The sequence below is a fragment of the Caretta caretta genome, chromosome 3 (assembly GCF_965140235.1).
Source record: "Caretta caretta isolate rCarCar2 chromosome 3, rCarCar1.hap1, whole genome shotgun sequence".
In the NCBI taxonomy this organism is placed as follows: Eukaryota; Metazoa; Chordata; order Testudines; family Cheloniidae; genus Caretta; species Caretta caretta.
The window spans coordinates 116,244,623-116,263,156 of NC_134208.1; the positions used below are offsets into that span (position 1 = coordinate 116,244,623).

The 18,534-nt window shown below is 44.2% G+C and overlaps 1 protein-coding gene across 14 annotated transcripts in view; it reads right to left on the reverse strand.

Moving 5' to 3' along the window:
- SYNE1 (spectrin repeat containing nuclear envelope protein 1) overlaps positions 1-18,534 on the reverse strand; it is a 499,708-nt gene that overhangs the window by 15,192 nt on the left and 465,982 nt on the right. For 10 of the 14 annotated variants that reach the window (XM_075126812.1, XM_075126813.1, XM_075126818.1 and 7 more), the window contains 9 exons: positions 12,897-13,079; positions 12,406-12,543; positions 8,857-9,048; positions 7,644-7,977; positions 6,519-6,587; positions 5,185-5,327; positions 3,377-3,503; positions 1,941-2,152; positions 245-445 (listed from right to left, as the gene is read on the reverse strand). In XM_075126812.1, the coding sequence (XP_074982913.1) occupies positions 245-445; positions 1,941-2,152; positions 3,377-3,503; positions 5,185-5,327; positions 6,519-6,587; positions 7,644-7,977; positions 8,857-9,048; positions 12,406-12,543; positions 12,897-13,079 (1,599 nt within the window). The remainder of the gene's footprint in view (positions 1-244; positions 446-1,940; positions 2,153-3,376; positions 3,504-5,184; positions 5,328-6,518; positions 6,588-7,643; positions 7,978-8,856; positions 9,049-12,405; positions 12,544-12,896; positions 13,080-18,534) is intronic. The other 4 variants (XM_075126823.1, XM_075126822.1, XM_075126816.1 and 1 more) reach the window with 1 other exon arrangement.

The window sequence follows — 18,534 nt, forward strand, 5'->3', positions numbered from 1 at the left end:
GACTTAGAACACATGCTTCAGGTAACGCACAGAGATCTTTCAAGAGCCAGCCTTCACAAACTGCATTTTAGTTTCCATATGTGGGCAGCATTAGGTTTGATCTTTCAGATTAGGAAGCTGTGAAGAAAATTATATCTCTGATATGTGTATGAGTGTAAGCTGATTATTTAAAATGAATCCCATCAGCTCTAGAATTCCTCATTATGTCCAAGAAGGGAATGAGACCCTGCATACCAATACAGACCTGACATTGCATTAGCGCATCCTGCAGTGAGCAACGCCATTCTTCAATCATACTGCATACACGTTCCCAGTGCATGTTCATCTGAGATAGGCGCTCCTGCAGCTTCTTGCTTTCTTCACTATCAGATTGAGTGAATTCGGAGCTGCACAGGTTGATGGACAGGATGATAGCTTTGCGGTTATCAACAGCTTTCTGCAACTCCTGGATGACAGGAGAATGGAGTGAAAAACACCCAAAACTTAATTTATAGTAAGTGTGCTACAGACTTTTAGAAGAATCAAGTGTAGTGGTTGCCATTAAAGAGCAATTATTTGCTGTACGGTAATGCAAGTGTATTTTATCTTACCAGGTTCTCTCTTTACTTAGGACAGGAAATATCTGTGGTAATACTGCAAATGTTCACTCTAACATCCACTATTTTATGTTCACAATAAAACTTAGTATAAGCCAGTTAAACTTTTAAGATTTAAAACCCTGTTGTCATGGCTGAATTTTAAAGATCAGAAGAACTGGCTTGTGTTTCGAATGTCTGAAAGGAAGCCTATTTATGCAAAGGCTGGAGCAAATATGAGATACAGGGGAAAATTGTGGTGTAGCTCCTGACAAATGCTTGACAACACTAAAGCTTCTGCCTCACAGTTATATTGAAAATTATGTTGGCTTTTTTATGTTTATCATCTTGAGACCACTGTCCATATTATTCTTTTATTTTAAAGGAGAAGAAGAGGATTCTTATGGAAGAGTCCATTTTCTCCCTAGTTTACAGCCTCTTCCCCAGGTCCTAATAATGCCCCATATCACAGTGACTTTCATATCAATAAAAAGAAAAGGAGTACTTGTGGCACCTTAGAGACTAACCAATTTATTTGAGCATGAGCTTTCGTGAGCTACAGCTAAGTGAGCTGTAGCTCACGAAAGCTCATGCTCAAATAAATTGGTTAGTCTCTAAGGTGCCACAAGTACTCCTTTTCTTTTTGCGAATACAGACTAACACGGCTGTTACTCTGAAACCTTTCATATCAATGAGAGCAGCTGGACTGGATTCCATCTAAAACACATTAATGCAGCCCCTGAATTGACTAGAGGGGTCACTGAAAACAGCACTCTCCCTCTCCCCCAATACTCCAGGTGCTGAACCTGCTGCCTTCACTGTGGCTCTGACGTCGTTCTCGCCCAGGGTAGGAGACACTTGATCTAGCAGCTGAAGCTGGGTTGGGAGAATGGTAGCACAGTTCACCCAGCTTAGGACCCCTAGGAGGGCACAATGTCAGGACCCAGAGAAAGAAGAGATTGTAACTAACAGAAAAATAGGAGCGTACCATTTCTTTTAAAAACAGCTGGTTTTTGCCATGAGCTAGGCTAGGACAGATTTTAATTGATTTAATTTGGCCTTTTCTAAGCTTCATTAATTCAGCTGACTTCTGCAATTCTGGAAATGTAGCTTGCATATAAAAAGGTTTCCAACATTTATTTGGAATTTCAGGAAAATGGTGGTGGTTTATTTTTCTGCAAATAAGTGATTTCTCAAGCCATTTTTCCAGTTCCTCACCCCAATCGTTAGTCACATTCTCCAGTGCAGGGAATGCAGAAAGTGAATACCAAATAGCAACTGTATCTCATGAATGGAGTCCAATTCACATGTTGCATGGTAGGCCATTACTGAGGCAACGGACGGAAAATGGAGATAAAACCTTACTTTCAGTTTTTTAATTCGGAGCTCAATGGTTTGTATGTCAGTGCTGAGATCAAGATGACAGAGTTTCTCTAGCTCCTCTTCAGTCTCCACTAACCAAACCCAAACGTTGTTCAGGTCAGAGTTGAACTGCTGCCACTGCTGAAGGTTCTGTTTCATTCTCAGTTCCTTGCTTAGAGCTTGGGCCTGGATTAACTCCCAGCGATCGATCACACCTGACAAAGCAGAGACATAATACAATAAAAACAAAGGCATATTCATAATATGCACAATTACATCCATGTTTACTCAGTATACATCAGCCTAAACAAAACATTATCACACACAACTTTAACTTTAGACAACACTGAGTATGTGGCTTTACATAGCAAAAGATGGACCAGCTGATCTAAAAAGTTTTCAACTCTCACTTCTATGGCTTTATGCAATTAAATATTTAGCCCACTGTGTGATATACAAGGGTGTCAGAAAATAAAACTATCCATCTATATTTGCACACACACTTATACCTATCTATATTATAGCACTTATGTTTACAAAGCTCTTTGCAGACATTAGTTAATCTTCACAACAGCCCCGAGAGGTAGGCAATTGTATTATTACCCCCCTTTTACAGTTGGGGACACTGAGGCAAGAGACTAAATGGCTTACTCAAGGCTACATAGCAAATCCATGCCAAAGCCAGGATTAGAACTCAGGAGTGCCTTTTTTCTCTCCTGAAGCCCTAGCCCCATGGATAAAGCTGTTTCATTCATATAATGAATGACTGTGTGTGCAATAAGGATTTTGCACTTGCAGATGGCCATTTATATATTTAACTAGCCATCTGCACATATAATTACTGCTATCTGCACACATACTTGGACCTTTTCAATAAAAATGTTTGTCCTTCAATAAATATGTTTCAATTACTGCCAGTGTATAAGACAAACATCTATGTTACATGGAAATAAATAAAGGGTGTTTTCCACAGTCATTCATTCACCCCATGTGCATGTGGTTTAGAGAGGGGCAGACTACAATATTCATTTTGCTGAAAATGTAAAAGTAATTTAGACCAGTGATTAAAATGGCACAAAGGGTATTTTGTAATCTCAAGTTTAAAACACTTTTTTTCCTATCAGAAGGTATCTAACTAGTATGTACAGCATCTAGAGCGATTTGCTCAAGTGTTTAGGGATAGACATAATGTGACGAGTTACTTAAAATGTGCACATGTGTTTGATGCTTATGCCCGGTCGATACAAAGAACTGATTAATAAATAAACTGACTGTGGAAACAATCATACATACATACACGCATGGAGTAGCACAAGCTTGGTCAATCTGAAGCAAATTCCTGCTTTCCTGCATAATCCCAAGCGCTTACTCTGACAATACTATACATATTGCTGCTCATTTCACATTTGTTTCCCATGGAAGGATTCAGCACTACATACCAGCTGTTTGTGTTTCAGTACTGTTCAGGCTTATAAATCCAGAGAGCTTCTCCTCTTCCTCTTTCAGTTTGTAACCAAGCCTTTTTACTGAGTCTATGCTGCCACTGCACTCACCCAGTAGCTTCATCTGTTTAAAAAAATTAAAAATAGTTCTCATCAGTCTATGCCATGGTAGAATAACTCCAGAGCTAAAAGGCTAAATACAAAGGAATTTTCAAAAACATTCTGAAAATGGGTCTTCACATGACAGAATGGGAAGCAGCCTATTGTTTTAATGATCTGCCAGTTGTGAGTGTATCTTTCGGTTTCAAAAGCCATAAGATACACTGGCCAATACAATCTCAATGAGATGTTGTGTCTCTGGATATTATTTGTATCATTTTTGCATTGATCCACACACACACACACAAAGAATTATACATGTGAGATTTAAGGGATTAAATGTAGAGTAGAGGCTCAAACTCCATTAACAGAAATAATTCAGTGCCACTGTGTCAGGGTAGTGCCAGAATCAAAGAATGGATGTCTTCAGGTGACATTTTTTCTATAAACACTAAGACCCTAGGACAGTGGTGCCCAAACTTTTGAGGGTCATGTCCCCACCTTACCCTTGTCCGTGCCCCCCAAGACATGGCTGGGAGCAGGGCCACGGCTCAGGTAGGTGGGAGAAACGGACGCGGACGGGGTAAAGGGGCCAAGGCCTAGGCTGGCAGCTGGGCCCTTGCCCAGGTACAGCTCTGCTCCCAGCCCTGCCCCCAGCCTTGACTCTGGGCCATGAATGGAGCCATGGCCAGCAGCTGAGGCTGGGGGCAGGGCCAGGAGCGGAGCTGCACTGAGGCTGGGGACAGAGCCAGGCACAGGACTGGCTGCGGGGACATGACTGTGGGTGGGACCAGAGCAGAGCTGGGGTGGGGAGTGCTGGATGATGCTCCCTCACTGCACCCATGGGGGCTGGCCTGGGCCCTGCCGCACCCCCTTGAAGGTTTCTCCGCGCCCCCTTGCAGGGGAGGGGTGGTGGTGCAATCCACAGTTTGGGGACATCTGCCCTAGGAGCTGGAAAGAAGATGATAATGGGAGACATGGGGAGTGAAAGAAAGTTACACAAGAGTGGAAAAATTATGGTGTATCCACTCATAAAATCTGTTTCATTCTGACATGAATGTCATAGAATCATAGAAATGTAGGGCTGAAAGGGACTTCGAGAAGTCATCAAGCTCAGCCGCTGCGCAAACGCAGGACCAAATTAAAACTAGGGGCTTACAATGCTGTTTGTTGAGGTTTATTCTACAAAGTTTTCTCATCAAACTTTTTATCACTGATTCCCATATACAACATGTGTAATGTGATGTATGTTTATAATGTGTCATTAAAACAAATATCATGCATTAGTCTATAAAATTCTGATCTTAAGAAATCAAGAAGTTTTTTTTAAAAAAACAAGGATGATCTCATTTGAGGGATAAATGGATGTGTGTGAAATTACTCTGGGATATCTACACAAATTTAATTGGAAAATGAACTGACTGGGGTTATGTTCCTACAATCTCATGGTATTATAAACTCACAAATAATTACATAACCTCAAAATAGCAATAACTGTGTGTGATCGAGGGTAGAGATTGTGTGTGTGAATGGGGATGAGAGGCAGTAATAGCTTTATACCTAATAAGCTGTTGCATTGCAAGAGCCATTTTTTCAATGGGTATTCTATGGTCACTTATTAGCACTTGTTCTCTAAATATAGTGCCCTGCCACAAGAACCGTTATTTTAAATCCAGTCACTAGGTGGCAATACACCTTGTACTCACATATCCTTTGTAACTGGAATCTAGTTCCGGTCCTGTGGGTGTTTTGCTGCGAATGATGTTTTCTGTTTGCTGTATTTGGAAACGACTAGTGTCTAAGGCCTTGTCCAGCTGACGGATGTGTGTTTCCAAGGCACCTGGTTCTCCTGTGGCAAAATTACAAAAGATGTGACTACTGCTTTGAGATTTTTCAAAGCCTTTGCTTTATATCCAAGGAAAAATATAAGGATTATTAACAAGGTTAGGCAGCATGAAAAGGTGGCTGCAATAGAACATGTGTTGGGAAATGACAAAGCAAATTTGTAACTGATTACATGTTACCGTGTTAGCAACTTTCCAGAGCACAGATGGTTATACTGATGAATGTGCTTGCCATGAGAACAGTAGCAAAGCTTCCATAGGTGCAAAGAGGCCTGCAACTTGTTTTGAAGAGACTCTTTCCCCTAAATAATTCTTGATCCCTCTGGAAGACTAAATTCTCAGTGGGCTTTATACCAGCCTCTCAGTGACATTTTTTGTGACATCGCTACTTCTCAGACCTGGCAATCACTCAGGACTAAGTACCTGTGCCCCTCCCCTCAGTTTTTATTTTAAAGTTCAATTTTTCTCTCTCACTTCTTTTTGCAGTTGACATTGTGGCATTTCCCCTAAAGCTAATAGAGTGGAATCTTGGTGTACCTTGAGGATTCTATTTCTATACTACTTCTGAGAATCAAAAGCAGTATGTAAATACCAAGCGATGCTGTTATAATTACATTCACCAGGTCTAGCAGGCAATGCTTCTAAAACATGGCAAACTTGTGATTTCTTCCTAGAGATCAAGTCAATTCTGGAATATGCCTGATCTCCATTGGTTTATGTAGGAGGAGATGTTAAAAAACAACATTTTTTTTTTAACAGTTGCAGATGCTCTCTCATCCCTTACGAAACCAGCCTCTTCCCAGAGGAAAACCAAGGGTTGGGACCCTCTTATAAGAATCTCTTATTTTGAATCCCTCTGCTACAATACTGGAGTCTGGACACCAAGGAGCCCGTACCAATTTGAGTAAAATACTGATTAGCTACATCTAGTTAGTCAGTAATTTAGCTAAAAGGTATTGCACCCTAGCCAGCTTTTAAAAACTCTTTCCACTTCTGCTGGGTGCATTGAAGAAACAAGACCTTTACGAATGGTAGTAAAGCAGGAACATTCTGCATTAACATGGTAGTGCTGTCATGTGAGAAAATATCTATCTTGTGAGCTGTGAGAAGTACAGCAGATGAGCTAAGAGGACACTGTTACAGGTATGGGTTGGTTTATCTGGGTCGGGCTATGCTTAGGCTTTTTTGATGCCTACCAGAGATATTTCTGAGTGCATTTTCAGTAAGTTTTACATAGTCCTCAGAGCTTTCTGGGATCTCTACATCTGCAAAAATACAAGCACAATCGGAGTTGATATCTCAGCAATTGTTGTCTTCTCGTAACAGGAAACCAACTTTCCCAGAAGGAGAGTAGATCACCAGTTCTAATTTCCAGCACATATTCCTTTTGAACATTACTAGATTCCTGCTGAAAACAGCTTTAAATAAGTCAGCCTCTTTTTAGAAGGTGTCAAAGAACTGAAAAGCACAAGACAATCACAATTAAAGACAGAACAGAATCTTGAATTTAGGCCTCACTAACAATAAATGTAGAATGTCTACATGCTTCAAACATATAGACACATTAGTCCTCATTAGTATTTGTTACACAATATGCACATAGTCATACAGACAGACAGGTCTCATGAACTCATAAAAGACCAAGTCTTGAAGTCTAAGTAAAACTTCCCAAAGATGTCAATGTGAGTCTTACCTAAGGACTGAGTAAAAACTCACTTAGACTTGAACATGTGGTCCAGTGGATGAACATGTTTGGGGCGGGGGGAGACAGATAGCTCAGGGGTTGGAGCATCAGCCTGCTAAACCCAGGGTTGTGAGTTCAATCCTTGAGAGGGCCACTTAGGGATCTGAGGCAAAAAAAAATTGGGGATTGGTCCTGCTTTGAGCAGGGGGTTGGACTAGATGACCTCCTGAGGTCCCTTCCACCCCTGATATTCTATGTTTCCTTGGAATTTTCTCTCCCTCCCATTTTTCTTGTGATCATCCAGTACCATTTCCTCCAGTCAAAAGACTACTAGCCAACTCTGTTACAGGCGACACTAGTCACATCTGGCAGACACAGGGTGCAATAAAATAGCCTGTTCCCTCTTTGTCATTCAGTGAATATGCCTCTGTGACATTCCAAGCCTGCACTCATACAGAAGCCTGCAATATTGTGTCAAAGACGAGGAGGCTAAAGTCACCATTCTAGGACAGCTATTTGAAGTCTTCTGGAGTTCTTTGGAATATTTTCCCATGCCTAGGAACTCCACAGCAGTATGATTCTATATGCAATATTTATTTCCCTTTACTGAGAGAGAGATGAGAGAAGCAATCAATACCTGCTATACTAGCTGCTCCCCTAAGATAGAAATCTTTGTCTTCTTGTCCTTCCTCCTCCTCTAAATGCAGTGCCGTCGAAATGGCTGTCTCCAAGTCCCGACTGAGGTCATAGTCATGATCCCATTCCAAGGGGATGGAATCTACACTTGCAGGAGTATCCCGCCCTGACCGCTCACTTCTCATCGGCTGGGCAAGTGACAGCGAGAGGTTGGAGGAGGGGTGTGGGAAGAGAACGCTGTCTGCAGATTTGTCGTGCCAGTGTATGTCAGAGAGATCTGCTGATTCATCCAGATCCACCTCTCTGTCAGAAAGGTCATGTTCATCGTCTGTCAGCTAGAAGGAAACACCAGAACAGAGACTATTAATTCAACCCTCGGAAACAACGTCCTTTCTACCTGGGTCAATGAGATAAAAATGTCACGGATAACACGCAGACTGACAGGATTCCCATTTTGTATCTTTCTTTGATCCTCCTTTGATTTTTTAAAAATGCACATAAAATAAAAAGATAAAATGAGTAAAAGAGGCTAAGAATAAATTCATCTTTACTGCTTAATGCTCATCTGTATAGTCTCACGTAAGGCAACTGTCTCCAAATTTTCTCCAGATATTATCTCCACACAGACAGTAAAATTAGAGCAACATTTTGGAACCAAATTACAGAAACTATAAAAGGCGTTTATCTTGACTGTTGCTCTCATCTATTCTTTCATGTTATGAAAAGCACTTCTCACTGCTTTCCCTCAGTGGGGCTTTCCAGTTTGATTTCCAAAATCACCCTCTCTCACTTCCCAGCTGTACATTCAGTTCTGGATACTTAAAGTTCCATCTGCCCTGCAAAGGAGGAGTGTCTTTATTTCTGTGAACTCAGTGCTATTCAATGGAATTCACCCTGCAGGGCAAGAAGAATGTTATGTCTCCAGTACTGCACCATCACTCTCATTCATAATGCAGGTGTGCATGTTGCTTTACAGAAATGAGACAGGTTCTTTGCCCTGAAGAGTCTGCAGTCTGAATAAGACATAACAACACAATATGTAATGATAACACACAAAGGTGCAGGGGGAAGGGAAGGATCAGGGTTACAACAAGTGAAGATCATGGGGTTTTGTCGTATACATTACACCCTCCCCCACACACAAACGCGTTCACCAGTATTATATTTGTAAATTAATAATAAATCTTAAAAAAAGAAATAAAGAGGGTACATACAGGAAGGCGGATCAATTTCTTGTGGTAACGTTCCACACGACCAAAGACCTCTTGACAGTAATGCCGGAGCTCATCCAGTTCTTCTTCAATGACAGCTGCATCCATGGGTTCACTTTTCTCTATCAGCTGCTCACCCTGGACAATTATCTGATCAATTTTATTGTTGTTTAGAGAGATCTCTTGCTGGAAAGCCTGTGCAGCATAAGAAGCCATGACTTTCTGTTATTATTAAAACCAACATTAAACAATCCTCAGTTACCATGAATGCTATGTCTTACAGAGCTTTGTAGCAGAGATGGTATATTTGCCAAACACAAACAAGGACCATTGCACAGGGTAAGCAAAATTTGATGGTGCAACTCAGCATTCCCTTGCCTCTCCCATATAAGCTAATGAAGTAGCACTTAAAGTTCTACCCAGCAAATCTCATGATTTCCTGTGCTGTATTTGGGAAGAGGACTGTCCTCTGAACAAGCCATTCCTGAGAGTTTTGAAAGGCTTAGGTAGATAAGGCGGTTAGAATGGATGCAGATTCTAAAGCTATGCTAACATATACTAACAAGTTGTTTTATGTGGTGCCACTTACACTGCAGATGTTCCAGAGCACTCAGCAAATAACGAGTCACATTGTGGTAGAGCAGAAACCACGCACAAACAGGGCAGGGCATAACACATATAACCTTGCCACTGGAAATGATTTTATCGAGAGAGGAAAAATCAGAGCACTGAGGTTATCCCCTATGCTTTTTTAAAAACCCATCTTTAATTGCCACCCATGCAACCACAGGTGGGCCTACCTCTTCTCTCTCACTGAACCCTAGCACTCTCTGATAATCTTGTTCTGTAATGTCACTATTGGGGCTGAGCTCATGTCCTAGGCATGACATTAAACTGCATCCTCCACTGCCTCGTGAATGTGCTTCGTGGTGGAAGAAAGGCTATGGGATCTCACCCTGATAGAAAATGTGCTCACGCTGAAGCCACGGGCACTTAACAGCTCTGTGTAGTTTGCTCTCTGGCAGAAGATATAATCTCTGCCTCTGAACGTCCAGACTCATTCTGACTTTGGATTCTGGCTCAGTGATTTAAAGTGGGGAGGGTGACATGTCTATGGCAGCCTCTGCTCCTCCATAGCTTTGTCTAGCATATGCACTGAAGGTCTTGACAAGATGGTCGCAGGGATCTGAAAGAGGCATAAGGGCCATGGGGCAGCTAACAAGATTTCCAAGCAGCCCAGTTTAGGGATGGCCTGCTTGCCTCAAGAGAGGGTGGCCCTAGAAAAGGTGGGTCAGACAAGCCCTGTCTCATTGTTTACATCCTGGCTCAACTGTTTTTACAAATAGACTTGCTTGCTGGAATATTTGGACTTTGACCCCTGGATAGCTTCCAGGATGTGTGCTCAAGAATTTTGGTTGGGTCTCTGTGGCAGTATCCAACAGGCAGCTGACACAGGTGACAGTAGACGGTTGTATGAGGGCATTAGAAAAGCCATTGAGCCGATAAAAACAAGACAGCTCTGCTGAAAGATCAGGATGGCAATATCATAACAGATAAAGGAAAGCAATGGGTGAGGTGGATTGAGCACATGGAATGATATACTCAAGGGAGTCTGTAGTAGGCCAATGTGTGCCAAACAAATTTCCTGGGTTTGAAGTTTGCTGGATGCCAAGCCTACAGTAGAGGAACTTGACCAAAGCATCCAAAAAGGTTCCCAAGAACAAAGCTTCAGGATCTGTTTCTGCTGAAATCTACAAATGTGAAAAGACTTGCTGCAAAGATTAAATGAGTTATTGCTACTCTCTTGGAAGGAAAAAACTGTTCTACAATATTTTAAGGATGCTCGTTTCATCCAACTCTCTAAAAACAAAGGAGACAGAAGTGATTCTAATAACCACACAGGTATATCTCTTCTTAATATTGTTAAAAAAAAATCTTAAACTGTATTTTTTTACCTAGACTTCAAACTTTATCTTAGAGAATCTATCCTCTAAGCCAGTGTGGCTTCCACTAAGGAAGGTCTACCATAGACATGGTCTTCTCTGTAAGACAACTGCAGGAAAAGTACAGAGAGAAGCGTATTAAACTGTACATGGTTTTTATAGATTTAACAAAAGCCTCTGAAATGGTTAGTCAGTCAGGGCTTTACATTGTTCTGAAGAAGCTTGCTTGTCCACCTATATTGCTAAACTTTGTGAAATTCTTACACAATGGCACGAAGACAACTATAATGTATGAAAAACAAGAGTCTGACTCATTGAACTTCAACAACGGAGTGAAGCAGAGCTAGGTACTGGCTTCTATATTGTTTAATATTTACTTCTCATTCCTGTTTCAACATGTGTTCAATGATGTTTGAGAGGGTGTCTATCTTAGCACTAGACCTGATGAAGGTTTGTTTAACACTGCAAGGTTCAGAGCTAAGATGAAGGTGAAGGAAATATCATAAAGGATCTGTTGTTTGCATGTGACGCAGCCCTTGTGGCTCAAATTGTTGATGCCCTACGACATCTTATTACCAAGTTCTCTGATTCATGCAAAATCTCTGGGCTAGCAATAAACTTGAAGAAGACTTATCATGCACCAAGGCTCTTCAGAACCAGTTCCAGATATCACTTTATTTGTATGGATATTGTTAACCAATTTTGCCACCTTGGCTCTACTGTTACCAGCAATGTAGATCTGGATGTGGAGTTCACTAGTAAAATCGGCAAAGCAGCTAGGAATCTTGGTCTTTTGCAAGACAGAGTTTGGAACAGTAACTAATTGTCAACTAAAGTGAAAATCCGTATTTATGAGATATGTGTTTAATCCACCCTTCTATATGGCTCAGATACATGGACAACTTATGCCAAACATATCAAAAGAATAAACAGCTTTCATATCAGATGCTTGCATAAAATTCTTCTAATAAGACGGCAAGACAGGGTGACACGTGGAAGTGTTAAATCATGCTGGTATACCATTAATGGGAAGACTGATTCGTAAGAAAAGAATCAGGTGGCTTAGACATGCCAAGCAAATGCCGGATTACAGGATCCCAAAGAGTGTGCTGTACTCTGAAGCTTGTGAAGGGTCTAGAAAGAGAGGCAGACTGCTGTGCAGATTTCGGGATGCTTACAAAGATGATGTAGTATCCTTTGGAATCTCTGTGGATGATTGGAAAAGGAGCGCAGAATACCGCTCTGGTTGGCGGAGACAGCTTGTAGATGGAATGAGGCATTGTGAGGTGGACCGGATCAAGCTCTGTAATGACTGGCATCAGAGGAGGAAAGTATCTGTTGCTCAGATTCAGAGCATTGCTAGTGCATGGGTGTGCCCTACCTATGCACAGGACTGTCACTCGCACACTGGACTCAGCAGCCATCAAAGAACTCATCAGCGCATAGACCATGCTCTATAAAGAGTGATGGTTCCATTGATTGACTGGGGCTGAGCCCATGTCCTGGGAATAAAGGTTTTAATCACATAACACTATTTATGGAACATTTCTTACACTCTCGTTTCCTATTTGGATATTTTTGATGCCATAGACGGGGTGGCCCCCTGTACCTTGAGTTGCTTTATCTTTGCTTGGACATTGCACTCTGAGAAATGTTCAATGTTGGTCAACTGCAGATCCATCTCTGTTAGCCAGACCAGAATGCTGTCACGTGCTGCCTCAAATTCCTCGCGCTGGCCAATAAAATGCTGAAAAAGCAAAAGGGGAAAACAACCAAAACAATGTGAAACTTCCATAAAAGTTAGTTTTCACTTCCCTATCTTCTGAGTCTGATTGAAGAGAACAGTTACAAAAGTTCAGCTGCAAGAATTCTTGTTCTTCTCTTCTAAGGGGAATTAGGGCACCCAGGTCCAACTCTACATCTTCCTGCAATGTATTACTTAACTACTTTAGACAGAGCACCCATGAAATCATCAAAATAAAATTTAAATAACCCAGCCAAAGAGAAAACTTGCATGCGCTTGAGGAGTCAGAAGCTCACAATACCCTCCATGCATACAGTCTAGTTCTGAAAGAGAATGGCTTGAAAATGGAGAAATACTTTTAGCCTGCGCAGGATGGAAGTGACTCGCTTTTGTAAGTTGTCCCATCTCTGGTTCCCTTCATGGACCATCTGTTTGAGGCTGCAAGCAGAGTCAGTGCGGTTTTCTCGGGCCAGGCGGCGGTACTGTTTATTAATCAGTTCCAGCTGTGTCAGACTTTCATGCACTTGCCGTTGGAAGGCCTAAAATAACAGTGGAAACAACAAAAGACACTATCAGAGTGTCAGCTCCTGCAATTGATAAATAGTCTCAGATTGTTCTTGTCTTTGGCTCCAATCCTGAAATTGGATCTGTATGGGCAGACCCTTTGGAGAACCATATAGACTCCAACATGGGTGCAAACATTTGCTGGTACTGACCTGATTGTAGGATTGGGGCCTTTCGATTGGGATGAACAAAGAGAAATGTTGCTGTTTACAAAATCAATAAATGGCAGTAAGGACCAAGCATTTCAGTGAGAATGCTCCTGTCACAATGACAGCAGCAAGCACAGTTTTATTCCAAGAATGAGGTACTGTCCTTTCTTGGCTGTCCAATCTTTTACCTGCATATTTTAGAATATGGAGGGTGTAAATTCTGAAAGAGATTAAAGGTCTCTTAAAATGTTATAGTAGAGGGTTGCCTGTGGTATTGACTAATAAAATTTCAGTGGGTTATAAACAAACAAGCACTGTAAATGGTGATGTCAAATTTTTAAAGACGTCAAAGCAAAAATTTCTATGATTTTATAAGATTTCTCAAGTCATAATGACTTGGCAGATGCTGAGACTTTCTCAAGTCACTACCACTTGGCAGATGCTGAGAAGTCTATGAATAATAATTGTGAATTTGCTTTGACAGTATTTCAGGCACCTTTTATTTATCTTCAGTATGACAGGTATGAGAGCCATTTTCATTTCCACAGTCACAGAGAGAGAAAGTTTTGTGAATATTTATACAAATCTGTGTTTGAGCAAATGGCCAGGCCACATGTGACTTATTCAAATCCTACTTGTTACCTATCAGCTCTGTGTTCTTGGGGAACCAGGGGCAGTACCCAGCCTGTCTGACTTAAGAAAGACCTTTCCCCCCGCGCCTTTGCTTGAACCAAAGCCGATCAGAAGACAGACTTACAAAAAGCAATGAAAAGGCAGGGGAAGGCACACCTAAACCTCTCCCAACAAGAGTAACAGGATCAAGGAAACTCCCCTAGCCTCATTTGTATCAAGGATGGGACAGGGAGGCAACCCCATTAACATACAGAATGGAGAACAGAGATTTCAAGGCAAGAACCGCACTGAACTCTGGGGGATCTCTGCTCCAGATGTTAACGAACCAAAGCCTGCACACACCCAGCTCAGTAGTTATCAGAGAAATTCTAGTAATAAATCCTTTATTGGTATCCAAAATACTGAAGCTGCCTAATTGCATTGCAAGCTCCTTCAAAGGAACACCACCCATAGCCAGGAATGAGCAGTTCCTATTGTCTAGCCTGAACAAACCAACTTTGGTGTACTATTTTGAGCCATCAGTTTACCCATAAATGAATCTAGTGTTCTCCCTTGAACTACTGTTCTTTCCCGACAAAAATCCCTTCCCATGCTCAAGTAAGTGCTCTGATGCCTGGATCCAAAATCTGCATCAGTCCTATTGGGACTTCATCTTCTCCTGACTGATTGTGCTGGAGGCTCTGCCTGTCTCCAGTACTCCAGACCCTCAGCTACCACCACCACCACCTGGGAACCCCGATCGATTCAAGCTTCACGGCGTGGTGAGAACCCAGCTCTCACTCTCTCTCTGTAGGTATGACCTTCTGACCCTGACTTGTGTGATCAGTTATAGTATTCTAAACCTGACTTTTATAATCAAATTTAAGTTAGATTTAATATTATAACTGCTTTGTTTGTTTGGCTCCCCTTGTATGGTTATTACCTGGCAATAAATAACTTTCACGGTTAAGCTGGTTGCTTCTCTCTCTCTCCCCCCCCTTGTGGGTGTCTTTTGGCTTCCCCATTCGCTCTTCAGCAACATTCCTCAGACCTAAGCTAAAGATCCCTGCAGCACCCAAAAATCCTGTGGGGTTTGCCCATCAAGTGGGTTACTACCAGAACAATTGCAATGTGAAAGTGGGGACAGGAACATGCTGAACCTGGGGCAGATGAGTGTGGCAGCTTGGAAGTGCTGCTCAACACAGCCTGCTGAGTCAGGGGCATAGGAGGGTGGCAGACTGGAAGTGCTGCTCGACCCAGCCTGCTCAGGCAAACTCTATGCCGGTGTGGTGCCCATGGAATATGAGGGTGACAGCTCGGAGGCGCTGCTCGACCCAGCCTGTTGAATCCAAGGGTGGCAGCTTGAAAGTGCTACTTGACCCAGCCTCCTGAGTCCAGGGACATATAAGGGGTCAGCTTGGGAGTGCTGATTGACCCGGTCCTCTTCAGACGTGCTCTGTTAGTGTGTGTGTGTTCGTCTGATTCTGGGGCTGGAAAAACCCAGCTCTGGGGAGCCTAGGTCCTGCAGGATAGCTCCATTGGGAGGGGACTTGCAGAAGGGAGAAGCAGAGCTTTGTATAAGAGCAAAAGTGACACAAGCAGTACATTGATAGAATTACAGACCCACCCCCCAGAAGAGTAACCCTAATAAATGACCATACCCCAAAGTAATGGGCACATCTGGTAACATTCTTCAGATTATAAAAGTTTCAGTCAACCAATTTGGGAACAGAAACAGTACCATGTGACTTAGATGATCAATCACACTGTGTGAATAGCAAATACTCAAAAAGCAAGTCATAGTAAGAACCTGGTGAGCACTTTGTAGGCTTGAATTTGTTCACAAATTTATTGTTGAATTTCCCAAAAGCAAAATTTGTTTTGCTGATGACTCAAGAACAGAGAAAAGGGCTAAATGTGTTGAATATTTCACTCAGCTCTATTTGGGACACATGCAATTTAAAGGAAATGATAAAGAAGTGAATTGGCTTTGGTTCCAGATCACAGTTGTGCAAACTTGCACGGTGTAGCATTAGGCAGCAAAAAAAGAACAGTTACTTACCTTCTCGTAACTGTTGTTCTTCGAGATGTGCTGTTCACGTCCATTCCACATTAGGTGTGCGTGCACCGTGTGCATGAGCGTCGGAAACTTTTTCCCTTAGTGGCTCCCGTCGGGCCAGTGGGGGCCCCTCTGAGTGGCGCCACTGTGCCGTGCATATATACCCCCTGCCGTCCGACCCCCTCCGGTTCCTTCTTGCCGGCGACTCTGACAGAGGGGTCAGAGGGTGGAATGGACGTGAACAACCAAGAAAGCTGTGGAAGTCGCTTGCGTCCTGGTAGAGTGGGCCATGACTGCCGGGGCCGGAACACCTGTGAGCTCAGAGCACGCCTGGATGCAGTCTGTAATCCAAGAGATCTGCTGCGCTGACACCGGGAGGCCTTTCATCCTCTCGGCTACAGCCATGAACAGCTGCGCGGATTTGTGAAAGGGCTTGGTGTGCTCCAAATAGAATGCCAGCGCTCGACGCACATCCAGGGTGTGCAGGCTGCGGTGACTTGGGTCCGTACAGGGTTTTGGAAAAAACACCGGCAGACAAATACCCTGGCCCAAATGGAATTGCGAGACCACCTTAGGGAGGAACTTGGGGTGCGGCCGGAGCTGCACCTTATCATTGTGAAACACTGTATATGGTGGCTCAGAGGTGAGAGCCCTCAGCTCAGACACCCTTCTGCTGAGGTAATGGTCACCAGAAATGCCACCTTCCAGGAAAGGTGGAGGAGGGAGCAGGTAGCAAGGGGCTCAGAAGGGGGTCCCATGAGCTTAGAGAGGACCAAGTTAAGGTTCCATGGAGGGACTGCGGGTCGTGAGAACAGAAACATCTTCTCCAATCCTTTAAGGAACCGTCCCACCACTGGGTCGGAAAACACCGAGCCCCCCTGAAAACCCTGGATGGAAGGCGGAGATGGCCGCCAGGTGCCTGAGTGAGGACGGGGCCAGCCCCTGGTGCTTGAGGTGCAGGAGGTACTCTAGGATGGCTTGCACCAGGGCCTGGCAGGGCTGCACTCGTCGAGGCTCACACCAACACAAGAACTTTTCCACTTGGCCATATAGGTAGCCCTGGTAGAGGACTTCCTACTGCCAAGCAGAATCTGCTGCACAGGAAGGGAGCACTCGCTCTCCAAGGTGTTTAGCCACAGAGCTTCCATGCCGTCAGGTGCAGTGACTGTAGGTCAGGGTGGAGAAGCCGCCCGCCGTCCTGTGTAAATGAGGTCCCGGTGTAGGGGCAGGACTACTGGGGCCTCCACCGATATCTCTAGGAGCGATGTGTACCAGTGCTGGCAGGGCCATGCCAGGGCGATGAGGACATTGCCGCCCTGTCCCTGCGTACCTTGGGCAGGACCTTGTGTACCAAGGGGAGCGGGGGAAAGGCATACATCAAGCCCCCTCCCCACGGGATCGCAAACGCTTCTGCGACTGAGCCAGGGCTGTGGCCCTGGAACGAGCAGAACCGCGGGCACTGGGTGTTGATCCTAGTGGCAAACAGGTCTACCCGGGGAAACCCCCACCCGTGGAAGAGCGAAAGCATGACGTCCACTCTGAGCGTCCACTCACGCCTGTGATACGACCTGCTGAGGTAGTCTGCCAGCTCATTTCGCACCCCCAGGAGATACGACACCTCGAGGTGAATAGCGTGAACTATACAAAGGTCCCAGAACATGAGAGTGGCGAGGAATGGGCCCTGTCTTTCTTGTTTATATAAAACATGTCAGTAGTGTTGTCTGTCAGAACTGTCATGCAGTGATCACTCAGAGTGGCGTGAAAGGTCTGGCAGGCTAGACGAACTGCCCTGAGCTCCTTCACATTGATATGGAGCGACTGCTCTGCTCCGGACCACAAGCCCTGAGTCCTGAGGTCCCCCCGGTGAGCCCCCATCCGCGGTCTGACATGTCCATCACCAGCGTCAGGCCCGGTTGTGGGGCGGGAAAGGGGATGCCTTCGCAAACCATAGGCTGGGATTGCTACCACAGCAGGGAGTCCAGCACGTCCCTTGGGGCTGTCACTACCAAGTCCAGGGGGTCCCTGCCTCGGCGGTACACCTGAGCGAAGCACACCTGCAAAGTCCTGAGTCTCAGTCTGGCAGGCCTGACCACATGCGTGCATGCTGCCATGTGGCCCAGCAGCCGCAGGCAGCACCCAGCCGTTGTTGTTGGAAACTGGCGCAGGGAGGTCACCGCTTGCTGGATAGCCCAGAATCAGGATACTGGAAGGCTTGCGGAACAATCTCAAGGCCACCTCCATGTGGCCCCGCACTTCCACTTTGGATCAACCCGCTAGGAGCCAGTCGTCAAGGTACGGGTAAACCCGGATCCTCTGCCTCCGTAAGAAGGCTGCCACCACCGCAACAAATTTCATGAACACCCGTGGGGCCGCAGCTAGACCTAACGGGAGAACCACAAACTGGTAATGTTCTTGCCCCACGGTGAAGTGCAGGAACTGCCGATGTGCAGGGTGGATGGCAATATGGAAGTACTTGTCCTTCATGTCAAGGGCAGCGTACCAGCCCTCTGGATCCAAGGAAGGGATGATGGTGCCCAGAAAGACCATGCAGAACCTGGCCTTGACCAGGAACTTGTTGAGCCCACGCAGGTCTAAAATGGGATGAAGGCC